Source organism: Cynocephalus volans, chromosome 4, assembly GCF_027409185.1.
Source record: "Cynocephalus volans isolate mCynVol1 chromosome 4, mCynVol1.pri, whole genome shotgun sequence".
Classification (NCBI taxonomy): Eukaryota; Metazoa; Chordata; class Mammalia; order Dermoptera; family Cynocephalidae; genus Cynocephalus; species Cynocephalus volans.
Window position 1 is genome coordinate 154,239,638 of NC_084463.1, and position 20,964 is coordinate 154,260,601.

Below are 20,964 nucleotides of genomic sequence, written 5' to 3' on the forward strand. Positions count from 1 at the left end.
GTTCCATATGACTGTTAACATTGTTTCTTCTATTTCTGTGAAGAATGTCATTGGTATTTTTGTGGGGATTGCATTGAATCTGTAGAGCATTTTGGGTAATGTGGACATTTTCGCGATAATTATTCTTCCTATCCAAGAGCATAGAATGTCTTTCCATCTTTTTGTGTCCTCTGTAATTCCTTTCAGCAGTGATTTGTTGTTTTCCTTGTAGAGCTCTTTCACCTCCTTGGTTAAATTAATTCCTAGGTATTTTTTGGTTTGGTAACTATTGTAAATGGGCTACCTTTCTTGATTTCTTTTTCTGCTAGTCCATTGTTGGAGTATAAAAATGCTACTGATTTTTGTGTGTTCATTTTGTAGACTGCAATTTTACTGAAATGGTTTATCAACTCTAAGAGGATTTTGGTAGAGTATTTAGGCTTTTCTTTATAGAGGATCATGTCTTCTGCAAACAGAGATAGTTTAACTTCATCTTTTCTAATATGAGTGCCCTTTATTTCTTTCTCTTGCTTAATTGCTCTGGCTAGTACTTCCAATATGTTAAATAGAAGTGGTGAGAGTGGGCATTTTTGTCTTTTTCCCATTTTTAGGATGATATTGGCAGTGAGTTTGTCAAATATGGCTTTTATTGTGTTGTGATACTTTCCTTCTATATCTAATTTTTTGAGTCTTTGTCATGAAGAGATGATGAATTTTGTCAAATGCTTTTTCCGTGTTCTGTGTTCTGTGTTGGTGCCAACTCTTGGCTATCATAAATAGAACATCAATAAACATGATAGTGCAGGTATCCCTTTGACATGATGATTTCCATTCCTTTGGTTATATACCAAGAAGTGGGATTGCTGGATCATATGGAAGATCTATCTGTAGCTGTTTGAGAAACAACTGTACTGTTTTCCACAATGGCTGTGTTAATTTACAGTCCCACAAACAGTGTAGAGGAGTTTCCCTCTCTCCACATCCTTGCCAGTGTTTGTTATTCTCAGTCTTTTTGATAATAGCCAATCTAACTGGGGTGAGAGTGTCTATTTTATTTGATATAAGAATAGCTATTCCAGCTTGCTTTTGGTTTGCATTTTTGTGATTTATCATTTTCTATCCCTTCACTCAGTCTGTGTGTGCCTTTACAGGTGAGATGAGTCTCTTGTAGGCAGAATATAGTTGGGTCTAGCTTTTTGATTTAATCAGCCAGTCTTCATCTTTTGAGTGGGAAATTTAATCCATTTACAGTTAGGGTTGTTACTGAAAGTATTGTCTTACTTTGTGCATTTTATTGAACTTTTCATTAGGATGATGAGAATATCTTTTGTGTCTTTGTTTTCCTGTTTTTGTTTGTTTTCAGTGTTGGTTGATTTTTGGAGGTGGTAAGATGCAGTTTCTTTCTGTTTCTCACTTGTATTTTTGTTCTTCCAGTGGGTTTTGTTTTTTCTTGTGTATTCATGGTAATGATTACCATTTTTTTTTTTCCATTCCAGATTCTGGACTCCCTTGAGGATTTCTTGTAGGGATGGTCGTTTGGTGGTGAACTCTCATAGTGTTTGTTTTTGCTGGAAATACACTATTTCTCCTTCATTTCTGGAGTCTTGCCAGATTTAGTATTCTTGGCAAGCAAAAAAAAATGGGACTACATCAAACTGCTTCTACACAGCAAAGGAAACAATGAGCAGAGTGAACAGACAACCTAAACAATGAGAGAAAATATTAGGTACAGGGAAGCTTTTTTATTGGATGTAGTGCATAGCTTAGTTGATGTATTTAGTTTAGCTGCTGGAGCCAAAGTGCATCCTTGTGCTCCCAGAGAAGAAGCCAGGTAGTTTTGTTCTAGACAAGCCCACATCCTTCCCTGATCTACCACCCAATAAGCAGCTGACTGACCTTCCCTCATCAGGTTCTCCTCATGACCATGCCAACCATCTGAGAACCAGCTGCCTGGGCCCTCTCTTGGCAGGCCCACCAGGTGAACTTACCCACTGCCTGAAAAGTAGGTGGTAAGCCCCCTCTTGGCAGGCCCACCCCTAAATCATGATCTGCTCTCGAGTAACAGCTGGCTGGCCCACTTCTCAGAAGCCCCAACCCACAGTCATACCCACTACCCAAGAAGCAGCTCGGTGCCCCCACCCTTGGCAGACCCACTCCTGAATGACCAAGGTAAGCAAAACCTCATAATTGGTTCTGAGAAGTGGTTCAGCAGATTGCCCACATCAAACCCACATAGCTAGCCAAACCAAAGCATGCCCACACCCCAAACTCAGAGAAACAACCCAGCTGTCATGTCTTAGGTGTACCCACCATTGTGCTGATGAGCCATCACATGCACAAGCATCCAAGTGAGAAATAGCCCAAATGATGCACCCGTGGCAGACCTGCCTCCAGTTACAAAATCATCAGTGACTATGTCATTGATGTACCAGTTCAATTGATTCTGACATGCCAGGTACCCTCACCCCCAGCCTGAGAATCTGCCCAGCAACCCCATCTCCTTTGAGCCATCTCCTGAGATGACTGACCACAGTGTGCATGCACACACCCTGGCCTGAAAACCAACCCAGTGAGGCACCACAAGCAAAGCTGTGCCACCACTTCCACAAAACTCATGAGCCAAGACCATTGAAGAACTTGCACACATAGAAAATGTGGATTATAGCTCAAGTAACTATACTGAGTTCATACTACAGCCCTGATCTAGAACATAGAAATTGTACACTCCCCAATTGACATCCCAGGACACAACTGAAAGTGAAAGTCTTTCTCCATACAAGCCACTGTGCAAAACTCAAAGAGGCAACTATTCCAACAAATGCAAAGATATCAACACAGGGAATCAAAACCATGAAAAAACAAGGTTACATGACAGCAACAAAGAAAAACAATAATACTTCAGTAACTGATCCCACAGAATTGGAAATTGATGACTTGACACAAAAGGGCTACAAATGAATAATCCTAAGAATACTCACTGGGATATAATTGAATACCAACAAACAAGTCAATGAAATCAGAAAAGAACAATTCATGATTGGAATGAGAAATTTAACAGAAATAGCTATCATTGAAAAATCAGACAGCAATCTTGGAACTGAAGACTTCATGGAATGATATAAAAACACATTTAAGATCCTAAACAACAGACTAGATCAAGCAGAAGAAATAGTTTCTGATCTGGAAGAAAGCTGTTTTGAAATAACTCAGGAAGAAAAAAAATGTAAAGAAGAATAAACAAAGCTTGTAATATATAGAGGATACAACTAAGTGAACAAATATTTGAATTATGGGCATTCCAGAAGGAGAAGAAACTAAAAATCAAAACAAAAAAAAATTCAAAATCTATTTAATAAAATAATAGCTGAAAACTTCACTAGTCTTGGGAGAGATATGAACATCCAAATTCAGGAAGCTCAAAGTTTTCCAAATACATTCAACCCAAAAATGTCCTCTCAGAAGCATACAGTAGTCAAACTGTCAAAAGTAAAAGATAAAGAGAGAATTCCAAAAACTCCACAAGAAAAGCACCAAGTTTTTTATAAAGAATCCCCATGAGACTAACAACAGACTTCTCAGCAGAAGCCCTAAAGACTAGAAGAGAACAGGATGACGTATTCACAGTACTAAAAGAAAATACTGCCAACCCAGAATGTCATACCCAACAAAACTATTTTTCAGAAATGAAGGGGGGAAAATCCTTTCTCAGAAAAGCAAAAGCTGAGAACATTTATCACCACTAGACCAACCCTACAAGAAGTTCTCAGGGCATTTCTACATATAGAAGAGAAAGAATTATAGGAACCTTTATAAAAAGCACTCCAAAATATAAAATACTGGAAAAACCATACACAGAATAGAAAAAGATACAAATCAAACCTAATCAATGCAAAATATCACCAAACTGAAAAGATATACAGTACGAGAGGAAAAAAAGGACAAATGGTACACAAAACAATCAGAAAGCAATCAACAAAGTGACAGGAGTAAGACCTAACATACAATAATAATTTTCTCTGTGAATGGGTTAAATGTCCCAATTAAAAGACATAGACTTAATAGATTTAAAAAACTTGATTCATCCATATGCCGCCTACAAGCAACACAGCTAACTTATAAAAACACATATAGACTGAAAGTACAGGTGTAGAAAAAGATATTTCATGCAAATAGAAAAAAGTGAGAATGATCTTCTATACATATAAATACTTAAATCAAAATTTCTACAAAGCAATGAAGAAGGCTATCATGATCAATGAAGAAAAAATAAATTAAAAATTAATAAAAGAGGTTAATACTCAGAAATTAGGAGGAACTCAAGCAAATCAATAGTGAAAAAACCACAATTAATCCTATTGAAAAATGGGAAAAAGACCTGAGTGAACATTTCTCCAAAGAGACATACATCCCTGGAATGGCCAGCTGCCAAAAAAAAAAAAAAAAAACCCTCACACACAAAAGAAGACATACAAGTGGACAACAGGTATATGAAAAAATTTTCAACATCACTAACCAACAGAAAATTGCAAATCAAAACCACAATGAGATGGTACTTCACACCAGTTAGAATGGGTACCATCAAGAAGACAGAAAATAACAGATGCTGGAAAGGATGTTGAGAAAAGTGAACTATTATATGCTGTTGGTGGGAATGTAAATTAGTATAGCCATTATGGAAAACAGCATGAAGCTTACTCAAAAAATTAAAAATAGAACTACCATATGATCCTGTAATCACTGCAATGGGAATATATCAAAAAAAAAAAAAAAAGAAAATCAATATGTCAAAGAGATATATGCATACCCATGTTTATTGCAGCAATACAACAGCCAAGAAATGGAGTCAACTTAAATACCCATCAAGGGAAGAATGGATAAAAAAAAAGTAAAATGTGGTATATATACACAATGGAATACTATTCAGCCATAAAAAGATGGAATCTTGTTATTTGTAATGAAAGGATGAGCCTGAAAGACATTATGTTAAGTGAAATAAGCCAGGCATAGAAAGGCAAATATCACATGATCCCACTCACATGTTGAATCTACAACATTAGATTTTACCCCATAAGTATGTATAATTACAATGTCTCAATTAAAATTTAAGAAGAAGAATTAATCTCAAAGAAGTTGGGAGTAGGACGGTGGTTATCAGAGAATGGGAGAAAAGAGGAGAGGGGGAAATGGAGAGAGGTTGGTCAATGAGTACAATATTACAGTTAGATGGAAGGAAGTTCTGGGACTTAGTGCGTGCTAGGGTGACTACAGTTAACAATAACGTATTGTATATTTCAAATCGCTGTGAGAGAAGATTTTGAATGTTCTCACAACACAGAAATGATAAATATTTAGGTGATAGATATGCTAGTTGCCATCATTTGATCATTACCCAATGTAGACTTGTACTGAAGCATCACATTGCACCTCATAAGTATGAGTATGTGCAATTATTATGCGTAGATAAATAAATAGATAGATAAAACAATGTAAGCTAAAAAAAAATGATTTTAGCTGTTCTTGCCACAGAGTGAAGAAATGGGAAACTATGTGAGATGATGAATATGTTAATTAGTTTCACTAAAATAACCATTTTACTATTACATGTATCTTATGACATCATGTCATATACCTTAAATATACACAAGATTAATTTTGAAATAGGTTACAAAGCACAAATCTGAGCGAGTAGTTTACATCATGCCTTTTATTTAGTAATAGTAGATATAGTATATGTGTTCTGATATGAAAATCTTTCAATCACATTATACTGCATTTTTAATCCTCCATAAATTCCTTTATTAAAAATATCTATTTAAGGTCATTCCCATAAAATTTTCTGGTTGCGGGGGGAGTTGGGGTGGGGGGAACAGAGGTCATTTATCCTGCAAGGTACTAATGATACAGAGACGTTTTGGACCAGGCCCTATTTTTGGTGTGATCTTCTTCAGCCAATCTTACCTCAGAAACAGGGGGTTGGGGGGGTTCAGTGACTTTACTTAACTTAACTCTTATTAATAGATGAGTACTTCTATGTCCCCCCTTATAAGAACTATAATAATTTGATCCTTTAAAATAATAGCTTCTTAAATAGTTTTGAAGAATAACGCCATAAGTATGGATTTGGGCACAGTCGCTGACTAACAGGGAAAATAGTTTTGGTGAGTGAGAACCATTTGTGTTCCACACATCACACTTAGTGAGATTAAAGATGGGTTGTTGCCTACACTGGGAAGAGCACGGCAGGCCTCCATATACCCAAATGTTGCATCTGTAAAACGGAGAAAATCTCTCAACTGCCAATCTCACATGGGGATAGAAAAAAATCAAATCTATGAGATATAACTGCATGAAGTGTAAAGTACTGCATAAACGCTAATGCAATATGTATGAAATTCAGTCCATAAACTATGGCCTGAAGAAATAGCTCTGCATACATTTTTTAAAAAATTGTTTTGGTTGGATGTTAAGTCTCCATGGCATCCCTAGTTCTGGTGGCTCTACTGCTCCTTGATCAAAGTTAAGGCCCTGGAATCCCTGACTCAGGTACCTGGGACCCATACAACAGCTATCTTTTCTGAGATCTTGCACGGCCTCTTGGAAGCTACCATAGAGTATGCTCCTGGCCCACCTATGACCACGAATTGCTGACTTTGACTTCTTTCTTATGTCTAGGGCTCTCCCCAGCCCTTGACCTCAGAAGTGCCTCTTTCCTTCTACCATTCTTTTCTCCCATCCCTTTTTCATAATTCACTTTGTTATATCAGCTCAAGGGACAAGGTTGGAAGAACAAGGCTATTTGGAGTGACCCTAGACAAATACTGCCCAGCCCCACGGTGTGTCTTTCTTTTATCTTCAATTTTTCCCTTCTCTTTCTCTTTCTTACCCACTCTCTTTCTGTGTCTCTTTTTGAGACCAAAATTATAAATTTTTCTTTTTGAATTTTATTTTTAGTTTTCATATGTATAATTTTTTGCAGTATTTTATTTTTATTGGAATATTGGTAAATGCTTAACATTTGAAAATAACTAAAAAAAAAAAAAAGAAAGAAAGAAAATCAGTGAAGAAAAGACAGGCTGTGTGGCCTCCTATGTTCTTGTCATTTCTTACAAAGTGATATTTCAATACAAGTATACATAAACAGAGGAGAAATCATAAACAAAATATCCAGAATATATAAGAAATTCAAACAATTCAAAAGAAAAAAGATAATAATCTGATTTAAAAATGGTCAAAACATCTGAATCTACATTTTGCAAAAGAAGAGACAGAAAAGGCCAATGGGTATATGAAAAAATGCTCAACATACTAATCATCAGAGAAATGCAAATCAAAATCATAATGAGATATTATGTCACTTCAGTTAGGACGGCTATTATCAAAAAGACAAAAAATAATAAATGCTGAAGAGGATGTGGAGAAAAGGGAACTCATAAGCTTTTTATTGGACTATAAATTAGTGCAGCCATTATGGAAATCAGTATGGGGGTTTCTCAGACAACTACAGATGCAACTCCCTGTATGAGTCAGCAGTTCCACTTCTGGGTATGTACCCAAAGGGATGGAAGTCATCATGTCGAAGGGATACCTGCACTCCTATGTTCCTCACAGCTCTATTTACAATAGCCAAGATATGGAACCAACCTAAGTGTCCATCGATGGACAACTGGATAAGGAAAATGTGGTATATACACACAATGGAATACTACTCATCCGTAAAAAGGAATGAAATCCTGTCTTTTGCAGCAACATGGATAGAAGTGGAGTTCTTTGTGTTAAGTGAAGTAACCCAGTTACAGAAAGACAAATACTACATGATCACATTTGTGGAATCTAAAAAAAAAAAAAAAAAAAAAAATTGATCTCGTAGAAGTAGAGTGATGAATAGTGGTTACTAGAATCTGGGAAGGGGAAGAGAAAAGGGAAAATGGGAAGAGGTTGTTCAATGGGTACAAAATTACAATTGATAGGAAAAACATGTTTTAGTGTTCCATTACACAGTAGGGTGACTGTTCTTGTAGTCAACAACAATACCAGGAGTCTTCCAAAAGTCCATGGAGTCATATTATCTTTTAATTCCATGTTTCCACGAACTTCTTGAAGTACCCTCATATACTGTATACTTCAAAATAGTATGAAGAGAAGATTTTGAATGTTCTCGCTACAAAGAAATTACAAATCTGGGGTGATGGATATGCCAACTATCCTAATTTGATTATTACACATTTTATGCATATATTGAAACATTGCACTGTACCTCATAAAAATGAACAATTATTGTGTCACTTAAAAATAAAAAAAAATTAAATATAAATAAAATGAAGAAGGCCTCTACATTCATTTTTAATTTGTATATAATTTAATTTTATGCATTATTTTATTAGCTTTACATTGGAATGTAAATAAATGCTTAACAATTAAAAATAAGTAAAAGAAATAAAGGAATAGGTGAAGAAAAGAATAGGCTGTATGACACCCCAGGTTCTTGTCATTTTCTTTAAATTTAGTTTTAGTTTATTTTTCATTGACAAACATATTGATGGGGTACAAAGTGTATTTTAACAGAGGTATACACCATGCAAACATCAAATCAGAGCCATCCGCAAATCCATCACCTCAAATATTTATGATTTCTTTGTGGTAAGACCATTTCAAATCCTCTCTTTTAGTTATTTTGAAATATACAATACATTGTCATTAACTATAGTCACCTTGCTGTGCAATAGAACATAGGAGCTTCTTCCTCCCACTGACTAAAAGCCGTCCCTTTTCCCATTCACCCTCTGCTGTTTCTCAGCCTCTGCTAAACACAACTCTACTCTCTATTTCTATGACTTTGAGGTTTTTAGATTCCATATATAATTGGGGTCATAAAATATTTGTCTCTCGATGCCAGGCTTATTTACCTTAACATAATGTCTGCTAGTTTCCTTCACGTTGTCCCTAATGACAGAATTTTTTGTTTTTTTTGTTTTGTTTTGTTTTTAATCTTTGAGTTGTATTCAATTGTGCATATATATGTACGTATACATATACGTATATACTACATTTTTGAAATTCATTCATCTGTTTATGGACACTTAGGTTGATTCCATATCTTGGCTGTTGTGAATAATGCTGCAATGAACATGGAGGTGGAGACATTCCTTTGTCATGCAAACTTCATTTTCTTAGGATATATATCCAGTAGTGGGATTGCCGGATCACATGGTAATCCTATTTCTAGTTTTTGAGGAACTTCCATACTGTTCTCCAACATGGCTGTACTAATTTGTATTCCCACCAACAGTGCTTAAAGTTTCCCTATTCTCCACATTCTCACCAACATTTTTTATCTTTTGTCTTTTTGATAATAGTCAATCTAACAAGGATGAGGTGACATCTTGTGGTTTTAACTTGCATTTTTATGATATTTAGAGATGTTAAGCATTTTCAATATATATGTTGGCCATTTCTATGTCTTCTTTTGAGAAATGTCTCTTCCAGTTCTTTGCCCATTTTTAATAGGGTTATTTGTTTTCTTGTTACTGAACAGCTTGAGTTCCTTTCGTGTTTTGAATACAAGTCCCTCATCCAGTGTTTTGCTGTGCAGAACCTTTTTAGTCTGATGCAATTTCATTTGTCTGTTCCTGCTTTTGCTGCTTGTGGTTTTGTGATCAGATGTGAGAGATCTCTGCCAAGACTAAAGTCACGAAGCTTTTTCCCCTATGTTTCCTTCCACTAGTTTTATAGATTCAAGTTTTACATTTGTCTTTAAACACTTTGAATTGATTCCTATATAGGGCATGAGATGAGTCCATTTTCATTGCTCTGTATGTGGATATCCAGTTGCAAATGCTGGGTATCCACATACCATTTATTGAAGAGTCTGTCTTACCCCAACATGCGTTCTTGGAACCTTTGTCAAAAATCAATTGACCTTGGATGTGTAGGTTTATTTCTGGGCTGTCTGTCTTTAACTACTGGTTGATGTGTCTGTTTTTATGCCAATACCGTGCTGTTTTGAAATACATCTTGTAATACAGCTTTGTAATACATCTTGTTTTTTCCCCTCAGTAATAGACTTTCTTTTTAGAGAAGTTTTAGGTTTCAAAAGAAATTGAGCAGAAAATAAAGAGAGTTCCTTTATCACCATAACCCTCCCCCACAGTTTCTCCTGTTATTATTATGTTACATCAGTGTGGTACGTTTATTACAATCATGAATCAATAATGACATGTTATTATTAACTCAATTTTATGTTAGGGTTCTGTAGTATATTTTAAAATCTGAAAGAGTGAGGCCTCCAGCTTTGTCCCTTTTGGTCAAAATTGTTTGTCTATTCTTGGCCTTTAGTGGTTTCATTAACATTTTAGAATTGTTTTTTCTATTTCTGTGAAGAATGACATTGGGTTATTTATACAGGTTGCATTGAATCTGCAGATTGCTTTGGGTACTGTGAACATTTTAACAATACTAATTTTTCCACTTCAAATGGGATGTCTCTCCATTTACTTGTGTCCTAATTAATTTCTTTCATTAATGTTTTATAACTTTCCATATACAGATCTTTCACTTCTTTTGTTAAATTTACCCCTAAGTATTTTATTTTTCATGCCATTGTAAATGGAATTGTTTTTTTAATTTCTTTTTTCAGACAGCTCATTGTTAATGTATAGAATCACTATGCATCTTTTTTAAGTTGATTTTTTATCCTGAAACTTTACTGTATTTGTTTATCAGTTCTAACAGTTTATGGTGTAGTCTTTGGGAATTTCTATATATAATATGATGTGGTCAGCAATCAGAGACAATGTAACTCATCCTTTTTTATCTGGGTTCCTTTTATTTCTTTCTTTTGCCTAATAGCTGTGTGTAGGACTTCCAGTGCCATGTTAAACAGAAGTGGTGAGAGTAACATCTTTTTCTTGTTCCTGATCTTAGATGAAAAGCCTTCAACTTTTCACCATAGAGTATAATGTTAGCTGTGGGCTTGTTAAATATGGCCTTTATTGTGTTGAGGTATGCTCCTTCTATGCCTAATGTGCGGAGAGCTTTTATTAGGAAAAGATGTTGAATTTTGACAAATACTTTTTCTGCATCTATTAGATGATCATGTGTTTTTTTTCTTTCATTCTGTTGATGTGGTATATCACATTTATTGATTTATGTATATCAAACCCAACTCTCATCTCAGGTTCATGGCAAAAGGTCTTTTTAATGTACTGCTGAATATGATTTGCTAGAATTTTGTTGAGGAATTTTGCATCTATGTTCATCAGTGATATTGGTCTGTAGTTTTCTTTTCTTGTAGTGTCTTCATTTGGCTTTGGGATTAGGAGTGATCCTGCCTTGTAAAATGAGTTGAGGGTATTCTCCCCTCTTCAATTTTGTGGAATAGTTTGAGAAAAAATGGTATTACTTCTTCTTTAAAAGTTTGGTAGAATACAGCTAAAACACTATCCAGTGCTGGGCTTTTTTGATGGATGACATTTAATTACTAATTCTATTTCCTTAGTCTTCTTTAGATTTCCAATCTTTTTATGACTCAGTGTTGGTTGGTTATGTAACTTTAGAAATTTATCCATTTGGGCTAGGTTGTCTAATTTATTGACATACAATGTTTCATAGTAATCTCTTATGACCTTGCATTTCTGTGTTATCAATTGGAAAGTCTTCTCATTCATTTCTGATTTTATTTATTTGAGTCTTATCCTTTTTTCCTAATTAGTCTATTTAAGGGTATCTCAATATCGTTTATGTTTAATAAAACTAACAATTAGTTTTGTTGATCTTTTCCATTGTGCTGTATTTTCTATTGTATTGAGGCTCAGTTATCTGGAACTTGGTCCTGCCTCCCTAGGCACACACAATAGCCATCATTTCTGAGGTCTTGCACAGTATCTAAGAAGCTACCATGGAGCATGCCCCAGGCACAACTATGCCCAGAAATTGATGACTTTTCCTTCTTTCTAGTCTTGAGGAATCTGCCCAACCCTTGACCGAAAAGTGCTCCCTTCCTTCTACCACTCTTTTCTCCCATTTTTTCCCCACAAATTTCCTCCATCTACAGGCTCAAGTGCATGGTGGAAGGAATAAATTTATTTGAGAGTAAACAAATACTGTCCCCTACTGCACTCTTTTTCTCTCCTTTTTTGTATTTCTTCCCTTCCATTCTCTTCTTTTTTTCTGTTTATCTTGCTCTCTTACTTACTCTCTTGCTGTGCCTCTGTTTGAGACCAAAGAATATTCTTTTTAAAATGTTCTTTTAAAAATTATTTTTAATATTTAGTTTTCCCCACTCCATTTACTAAAGAGGCTATCCTTTACCCAATGTATGTTCTTGGTGCCTTTGCTGAAAATCAGTTGCCTGTAAGTACCTGGGTTATCTATTCTGTTTGATTGGTCCATGTATCTGTTTTTATATCAGTACCATGCTGTTTTGGTTACTATAGCTTTGTAGTATAATTTGAAGTCTGGTAGTGTAATTCCTCCAGTTTTACTTTTTTTTGCTATGGATTGATTGGTTATTCAAGTCTTATAACAGGTTTTACTGTTCTACTAGAATTTGAGGATTTTTCTTTCATATTTCTTTGTAGAATATCATTGGCATTTTGAGGAGGATTGCAATGACTCTGTAGATTGCTTGAGTAGTATGCACATTTTCACACCATTAATTCTTTCAACTGATAGAGGTGGAATGTCTTTCCATCTTTTGGTGTCCTCTTTAATTTCTTTCAGCAGTGTTTTGTAGTTCTCATTGGAGAGATCTTCCACCTCTTTGGTTATCCATCTGTAGAAGAATGAAACTAGAGCCATACCTCATGCCAGATCCAAAAATCAACTCAAAATGTATTAAAGAATTAAGTACAAGGCCTGAAACTATAAAAGTCCTAGAAGAAAACATAAAGGAAACACTTCAGGATGTAGGACTGGGCAAAAACTTTATGAATAAGACCCCCAAAACACAAGCAACAAAAGAATAATTAAACAAATGGGATTATATCAAACTAAAAACCTTCTTCACAGCAAAGTAAACAATCAAGAGAGTGAAAAGACAAACTACACAATGGGAGAACATATTTACAAACTATACATCCAACAAGGGATTCATATCCAGAATACAAGGAACTCAAACAATTTGTGAAAAAACAAATAATCCAATTAAAAAATGGCAAAGGAGATAAATAGACACTTTTCAAAGGAAGACATATGAATGGCCAACAGGTACATGAAAAGATGTTCAATATAACTACTCATCAAACAAATGCAATCAGAACCACACTGAGATATCATCTCACCCTGGCTAGACTGGTTATTATCAAAATACTGAGAATAACAAATTCTGGTGAGGATGTGGAGGAAAAAGGAACTCTTCCACACTATTGGAGGGACTGTAAATTAGTACAGCCATTATGGAAAACAATATGGAGGTTTCTCAAACAACTACAGATTGATCTACCATACAATCCGGCCATCCCATTTCTGGGTATATACCCAAGGGAATGAAAATCAGCTCTATTTACAATAGCCAAGATAACAGAACCAGCCTACATGTCCATTGATGGATGACTGGATAAGGCAAGTGTGGAATATATACAGAGTGGAATTCTACTCACCCATAAAAAAAGAATGAAATCATGCCATTTGTAGCAACGTGGATATGCTTGGAGATAATTATGTTAAGAGAAATACCACCAGTCCTCACTCATAAGTGCGATCTAAGAAGAAAGAAAGAAAGAGAGAGAGAGAAAGAAAAAGAAAGAAAGAAAGAAAGAAGGAAGGAAGAAAGAAAGGAGGAAAAAAGAAAGAAGGAAGAAAGAACCCAATAAAATGTTGAATTTTCAAAAGGAGAGAATAGAATAATAGTCACTAGAGGTGGGAAAGTGGGAGGAGTAGGGGGGTTAGGGAGTAATTGGGCAGGGAACACAAAAAATAATTATGATTTGTATTGATTAACATGCTAATAATATTGGTTCAATAATCACATACGGTAGACTAATACTGATAGTCAACTCTATACTCCATAAACTTGTATAATGAATTATGTGCCAATTCAAAAATTATTTTAATGATTATATATTCAATTTTTGCACTCTTTGGTTTTATTTTTCTTAGAATACAAATAACTGCTTAATAGTGAAAAATAAATTAAAAAATTAGTGAAGAAGAGAACAGGTTGTGTGGCATCTTTGGTTCTTGTCATTTCTCTACATGTAGTATCCGCCAACATCTCTGTTTTCAAAAATATAATCACATTTAGGGTTTAATCTACTTGAGTTCTAATCACAAAAACTGTTTTTCTGAATGGTATTTTATGTTGGTGGCACTGCCTGAGACAAATCACTTGGTGGGAGCAGCTAAATGCAATGGCACCAAGAATCAAGGAAGCCAGACTCTCACTTTTCTCTACCTCGTGATTCTTGTGATATACAAGAGGTCACTTATATATTCTTACATCTATCTTCCTCATAGTGATAATAAAAGCTGTACAAATGTTATTCTTACTGAGGTAAATGTGCCACCTCTTTATCAGCCTCTTCAGAGCCTCTTTGATGTCCTTGTTCCTCAGACTGTAGATCAGAGGGTTTAACATGGGGACAAAGATAACATAGAAAACAGACAACACCTTGTGCTTCATGGATTGGCTAGAGCCAGGATGCATGTACACAGAGAGGGCTGTGCCATAGGAGAGCGTCACAGCAGCCAGGTGGGAGGCACAGGTATTGAAGGCCTTAGCACTGCCTTTAACTGAGGATATTGTCAGGATGGAAGCTGCGATGAAACCATAGGATAAGAGTACAACAAGCAAAGAGCCCAGCCCCACAAAAATAGCTACCAGAAACACAATCATTTGGCAGATGAAGGGATTGGAGCAAGACAAAGAAACAATCTGAGGTATGTCACAAACGAAATGTTGAATGATATTTGGCCCACAGTAGGAGAGATGAAAGCAAGGGACTGTTTGAACTAAACTGCTAAGAAAACCACTCCCATAGGCCACAGCAATTAACTTCCAACAGCGGCCAGGGACCATGACGGCTGAGTACTGCAGAGGGCTACCGATGGCGACATACCGGTCATAGGCCATGGTGGCCAAGAGGCAGCACTCAGCCAGACCCATCCAGTCTGCAGCAAAATACTGAGTGGCACAGGCAAAGAAGGAAATTGTTTTCTCATCTCTTAAGAAGTCTGAGAGCATCCTTGGGCTGATGGAAGAAGAGTAGCAGATGTCTATAAATGACAGGGAGCTGAGAAAAAGGTACATGGGTGTGTGCAGGTTAGAGTTGATCCTGATGAGAATGATAAGACCCAGGTTCCACATCAGGGTTACAATGTAGATGCCCAGGAAGACTGGAAAGAGGATGAGCTGCAGCTCTTTTTCATCTGAAAGTCCCAGGAGAATAAACATGTCCACAGAGGTGTGGTTTCCATCCCCTTCCATAGATCTGTTTGGTGCCACCTGCTGAGAAAAGAGGGAGAGAAGGAAGTGGTTTTATTCCCCAAAAAGAAAAAGAAATACACTTAATTTTTGCAGTCAGACAGCTGGCAAAATATACAACCTTGAATCATCAGTGTTGAGTTAATTTGTACTGTCCATGTACATTCATCAACTCTAACTAAGAAATTCTCTTCAATAAATATTATCACTCCTTCTATGGAGATAAAAGATGGCAAATTATCAATAGTATGATACCAACTAAAACTTCTTAATTTTATATTTTCCCATGCCAGGTTTTGCAAATATGTGATGCTTTGGAGACAGGCCACCTGAGAAACATATTGTCATTTATCTATATGGTGCAACAAGATCATTCTGTTGAGGCATGGATCTGCTATTCACTCAATGCTTGTGGACACCCTGAGTTATTCTGGGCCTCCTGTGTAAAATGAGCTTGCTGGAGTAGGTGTCCTATGAAATCTCTGCAAGAGAAGTCCTGATAATTCTGTAACTGCCTTTCTGCTTTTAAAGCCCAGAGAGATGAAAGAATAATGTAGCAGGAGGATGGGAAAAGTCATACAGCAAGAATCAGATTGGAAATGGATGTGATTTAAACAACTTAATGACTCTGGGAAAGTTCCTGAGAAGTAAATAAAATAGATGGTTGAAAGAACCATTATCTTTCTTCCTCGCAGGTGCATATTTTTCTTCTCTCACATCAGAGATATATATGAGGTATTTCTAGGACAGTGATTCTTAATCTTCTTTAGGTCAATGATACTTTTAAAAAGCTTGGCAAACTCTGAATCCTCTACCCAGAAAACTGCAACAATGTACCACCTTTCATACAGTCTTTTGGATTCTCAATTACTGTCAATCTATCCTTGGTGCCCAAGATAAAGGCTTTTCTCCTAGAAGGGCAAGTGACTTGATCTCATGTAAAAGTTAAAGTACTTATGCAATTACATGGGTATTAGCACACTGAAGCCGTGTTCTTTTCTTTCTTTCAGGAAGTTCTTTTCTTTTTCACGATGAAACAATTCTAGATAAAGCAAAGCACTAAGTCTTCAGGCCAAAAGAATATTTTTGTATCAGCGACCAAATGTTCTCTTTAAGATACCATAGTTGTCATTCTTTGTAGGTAGTCATTTGAATATCCCCTAACCCAAACACGTTTTTATTCAGATCGAGTCAAGTTATAATGAAAATCATCAGAAGCCCTGAGATGTGGAAAACAGCTGTCAAATATTGCCTGGGAGTTTTGTTTAAAGGTAGGAGTCTAAGTCTTGAATATTGCCCTTGAGAAATCCTGTGATACTAATGGAATAAACCATGTCTATGACTTACAAATATTAGCTGTCCAAAATGTCTTTCGTCTCCCCAACCATTTCCCAGTCTCCTAGTTACAAAAATGAATAAAAAGAGAAAGTCCCCATAAAAGATTACACTATATTCAGAAAAGACATAATGTTCTTTTTCCAAAATCAGATCAGTCATTGCTTCCTGGTGCACTTTTTTGAGAAAAATTCTGAAGGAATGTGGTGATTAATCAAAGAACGAAGTGAAGGTGTTTGCTATAGACACGGAAGAGCAAAACGATAGCAGACAGGAAATTCACTTACTATCCCAGAATGAGGGGATGATTCTGTCCACGGTGAGACGGAATGGAGAGAGAACCTTGTGAAAAGAGAGCAGGAAATTTTATTCATTAATTTTTTCATCATCATCATCACCAACAGCCATGACAACAAAGGGATTTATTGAGCAGTGAAAATACATACTGATTTATCCTTGTAATCATGAACATATGCACAACTTACTATTATTTCCACTCATTCACTACGGTAAACTTAGGCCTGATGTGCTGTTTACCAAACAAGGTATTAGGATTCTGAAAATTGCCTGTAGGTTTCTATTTTATGTCTTGAATCCAGATTAGGTGTCTGCTGGATCTTTTTGCTCTACCCTTCACATCAATAAAACATCTATTACCTGTATTTCTCTATTGTGATCTGTTTTATTTTTATAGATCTCTCCTCTAACAATCTCATTCTATCATAAGTTGTGTGAATTTGCCATTTAACCCATCCATTGGGTTTCAAATTTCAATGATAATGTTTTGTTTTCTTTTCTAGAGGTTCCATTTTGTTATTTTCCCAAATAGCCAATTTTGAAAGTCTCTTGTTCTCTCATCACACTTTCAATAGCATCCTTTATTTAAACATTAAACATACCTATTTAAATTATCATTTAATAATTAAATACCTCGTTTTTCAAGTTTGATTCTACAGTGTAATGTTATTGCTGACTCTAGGTCAAGGTGCACTATTTACCTGAGGGATTAGTGAATTTTGATCATAATTTCATGTTCCTTTGTTTTATCTGCAGGGAGCATTGAAAGCTGAGTTTAAAATGTGTTCCTCCAGAAATGAGTTATATCACTTCTGCCAGGTACTGTGAGGGTAATACCAACCCAGAATCCCTTTAAACAAAAATTATGATTTGGAGTGTTTCAGGGTAACCATAGAAATAAGATTTAGGCTACATGTCTAAATAAGTAGAGGTTTGAGGTTAAGAATTATCTGGAAACATTTCTTTTTCTCTGTCTCCCATCTAAGGCTGTGAGAGTTGTGTATATTTCTGATTCATTTTGTGAGGTAGGTTTTTTCCTGTTTTTCCAAGAGTGTCACCATCTGGGAGTCCCTGTTTCAGTGGTGGTGGTGGGGGTTTTCTCTTACCCAATCACACACGCTCTTTTTTCACCTACCCCTGAACACATGTCTATTAAACCCCAGGCCTTAGGCCATCAGGTTTGAGTTGATTCCTTCTGGATAAATGCTGGCGCCAGTTCACTACCTTTTGAGTTTTGTGCTTTCTTGTCATCTTTGTACTTTCATTAACTTATTTGCTTTCTCACTGTCTGAGCCATTAAAACATGTGTTTTAGATTTTACCTAGCTTTCTCAGTGCTTTCTGGTAATGTATAATCTACTATATTTCCAGAAACGTGTCTGCCAATGATACTTATTATACAGACTTGATTCCTCCCGCTTATCACTGGCCAGTTTTTCTAAAACTCCCAAGCTCTTTGATTTGCTTATATTTTTTGCTCCTAATATCGTTAAATTTGCCTGAAAAGCAAGGCATGTTATTAGACAGCTAACATTTATTGAGTGCATACTCTATTCCAGGTGCTATTCTGAATTATTGTATATTTTATCATTTTAATTTGGCTCAGAGCCATATGAGTTATGTACTCTTATTATTTTCCCTTCCATGATCAGAGTGAAAAATAGTCGAACACAATCCATGAAGGACAGAAGTGAGAATCAAACCCAGATACTCAAAGTCCAGACCCACATCTTTTTTTTTTTTTTTTTTGGCATGCAAGTAGCAGTCTCAATGACAATTTTTATGTGTCTTTAAACACTGCTGTACATTCTTTAGAGTATGGAGAAAACATCCATTATTTTTCAAAAGTCTTTGGTCAACATGGTATATAAGTAAGTCTCTTAGAAACATCTTTTATACATGTATCTTCTAACTTATCACTAAATCTATTACAGTCTACTCACTACATCCTATCACTGACATAACACTGCAGAACCACATCTTAAAATACTACTTTCCACTGTCTCACTAAAATGTATTAATTGCTGCATTAATCTTACTTCTAACCACTATAGAGTGCAAAGCACTATACTTGGTTTGCATGAGGCAAAGGATCTCATAAGGAGCCAATAGCACAGTGAAATGAGAAATGTGACCATGGAGACATAAGACAGCAAGAAATGATGTGTGGCATGAGAAAGACAGAGACAAAATCTTGTGGGTGATCACCAGCTAGATATAGGCAGGGAGTTAGAGACCAGAGAAGGCTCCCGCACATGGTTTGCCAGAATTTCTTAAAAAGGTCTCTAGAAGGGCAGAGATCGATATTGTACAAATGAACATGGCAAGAACAACATAATTGAACATAAGTTCAATAACACAATAACCATATTTCTTCACATAGATGCTCTTTCAGGAAATGAACAGAAAAAGCAATGCTGATTGCTTGCCGGGGAAGTGAGACAAATTGAAGGAGAATTCATCTTCTTCCAGGAAGACAAAATGATGAGGTATTAAAATGTTTTACAAAATGCACTAGTTTAACTAGAGACAGGGGAATCTCAGCATTTAGATGTTAACCACTGCAAAGCTTGTTCCTACAGATGCCTAAGAGATAAAATTATCACAGCACAGCCTGCCATACAAAAAGAACTACATTAATCCAGTGATATGGGTGAGAATCTAATAGGCACCTTTTAATTGCCATGTTGTTTTTCTCAACCATCCCATATGTTACCACTTCCAATTAAACCTTATTTTTGGTTGCCATTTATTTATCAAGGACTCCTAAGCTTTCTTATTCTGTTTGGATAAAGTTTATATTGGGATAAATTTTATCTTGGGTCTCTTTCTTCAGCTTTTCCTCACACAATTCTTGGTATAATTTATTCCTTCACCCCATGCTTACCTCCATTTGATCTTGTTTAGCAAATGAAAAAAGAAGAAAAAGGAAAGACAACATGAAAAAGTGGCCCCTTCGACATGCTCTTTTCCTTTAAGATATTTCATCTGCAGCCCTTCCTAAAATTTACTCACCTGACTTTGAAAAAGTTCACCATGGTGCAGGCCAGCAAACAGAATCCGAAGAGTTTTGTCTATCAGAAACATTGTAGATGAAATAGCCTCAGAAGACCAAGTATTACATTTATTCTTTACTAATGGCCTCTCACTTCATATAGAATCTTCATATAGAATCATGTTCATTGAAGTTGTGTTGCATCCACTCAAGTCAGGAATAATACCCTCCACAGAGTATTCTTTAGACTGCCCAAATTTAACTTTTTAAATGAATCAAATCAGGTAATGTAGACCTCTCAGAAGTAACCCACAATCCTTCTTCTGGGTCTATGTTGTCTCATTTTAAACTTTGATCAAATGCGTCAAAGGTTTTCCAGCCCCCACCTTTGCCACTTTATGCTGAAGGGTATTGACTCAGCCTGTGTATTTACACCATCCTTTTACAGATTTGTTTTTCAAGCTAAAAAAGCTGCCATGGAAGCAGAAAAGCACACGGACAAGGCAACTACTCCTCCTACTCCAGCTCCTACAGTTCCCCAGGCAGTGGTGGCAGCTCAGACTGCAACTAAGAGACTAAATTCAACTATAACAGATGAGGCCAAAGCAGCAGAAACAGCTATGGCTCAGGCAGGTCATCCTACAACCCAGGGACACAGGGGGACTAATGTGGACTTTCTGGAGTGGCTCCTTATACCAAGGCTGCTTGTCACAGTCCAACTAGAACTCCCCCCAGGTTTGACCAGAATTACAGAACCCTACCAGCTCTTACAAGTCTATACAGGGTAGGTGTGGCAGAAATGCAGACTACACCATGAAATACTAGTACAGATAAAGACCCCAAGTGCAGGGAGGTGGGGGCCGAAGATTTGTACCTTCTGTGCTCAATCCTCCCTATTGCAAGATTCATTTTTATGCACCACAGTTAACATGTCACCCAGC

The 20,964-nt window shown here is 36.2% G+C and overlaps 1 protein-coding gene across 1 annotated transcript; it reads right to left on the reverse strand.

Moving 5' to 3' along the window:
• Positions 1-14,395: 14,395 nt before the first annotated feature.
• LOC134376631 (olfactory receptor 5A1-like) lies at positions 14,396-20,115 on the reverse strand. The gene is made up of 2 exons (XM_063095119.1): positions 20,044-20,115; positions 14,396-15,418 (listed from the first exon to the last, which is right to left on the reverse strand). The coding sequence occupies exons 1-2, from the start codon at positions 20,113-20,115 to the stop codon at positions 14,396-14,398; spliced, it is 1,095 nt and encodes a 364-aa protein (XP_062951189.1).
• Between the last annotated feature and the right edge of the window lie 849 nt (positions 20,116-20,964).

Bases quoted from the DNA above. Each gene is read 5' to 3' on its own strand.
- LOC134376631 (XM_063095119.1), bottom strand. From the start codon at position 20,115: ATGTTTCTGATAGACAAAACTCTTCGGATTCTGTTTGCTGGCCTGCAC. The intron at 15,419-20,043 runs GTGAGTAAATTT...TTTTCTCAGCAG, and splicing joins GTGAACTTTTTCAAAGTCAG to GTGGCACCAAACAGATCTAT.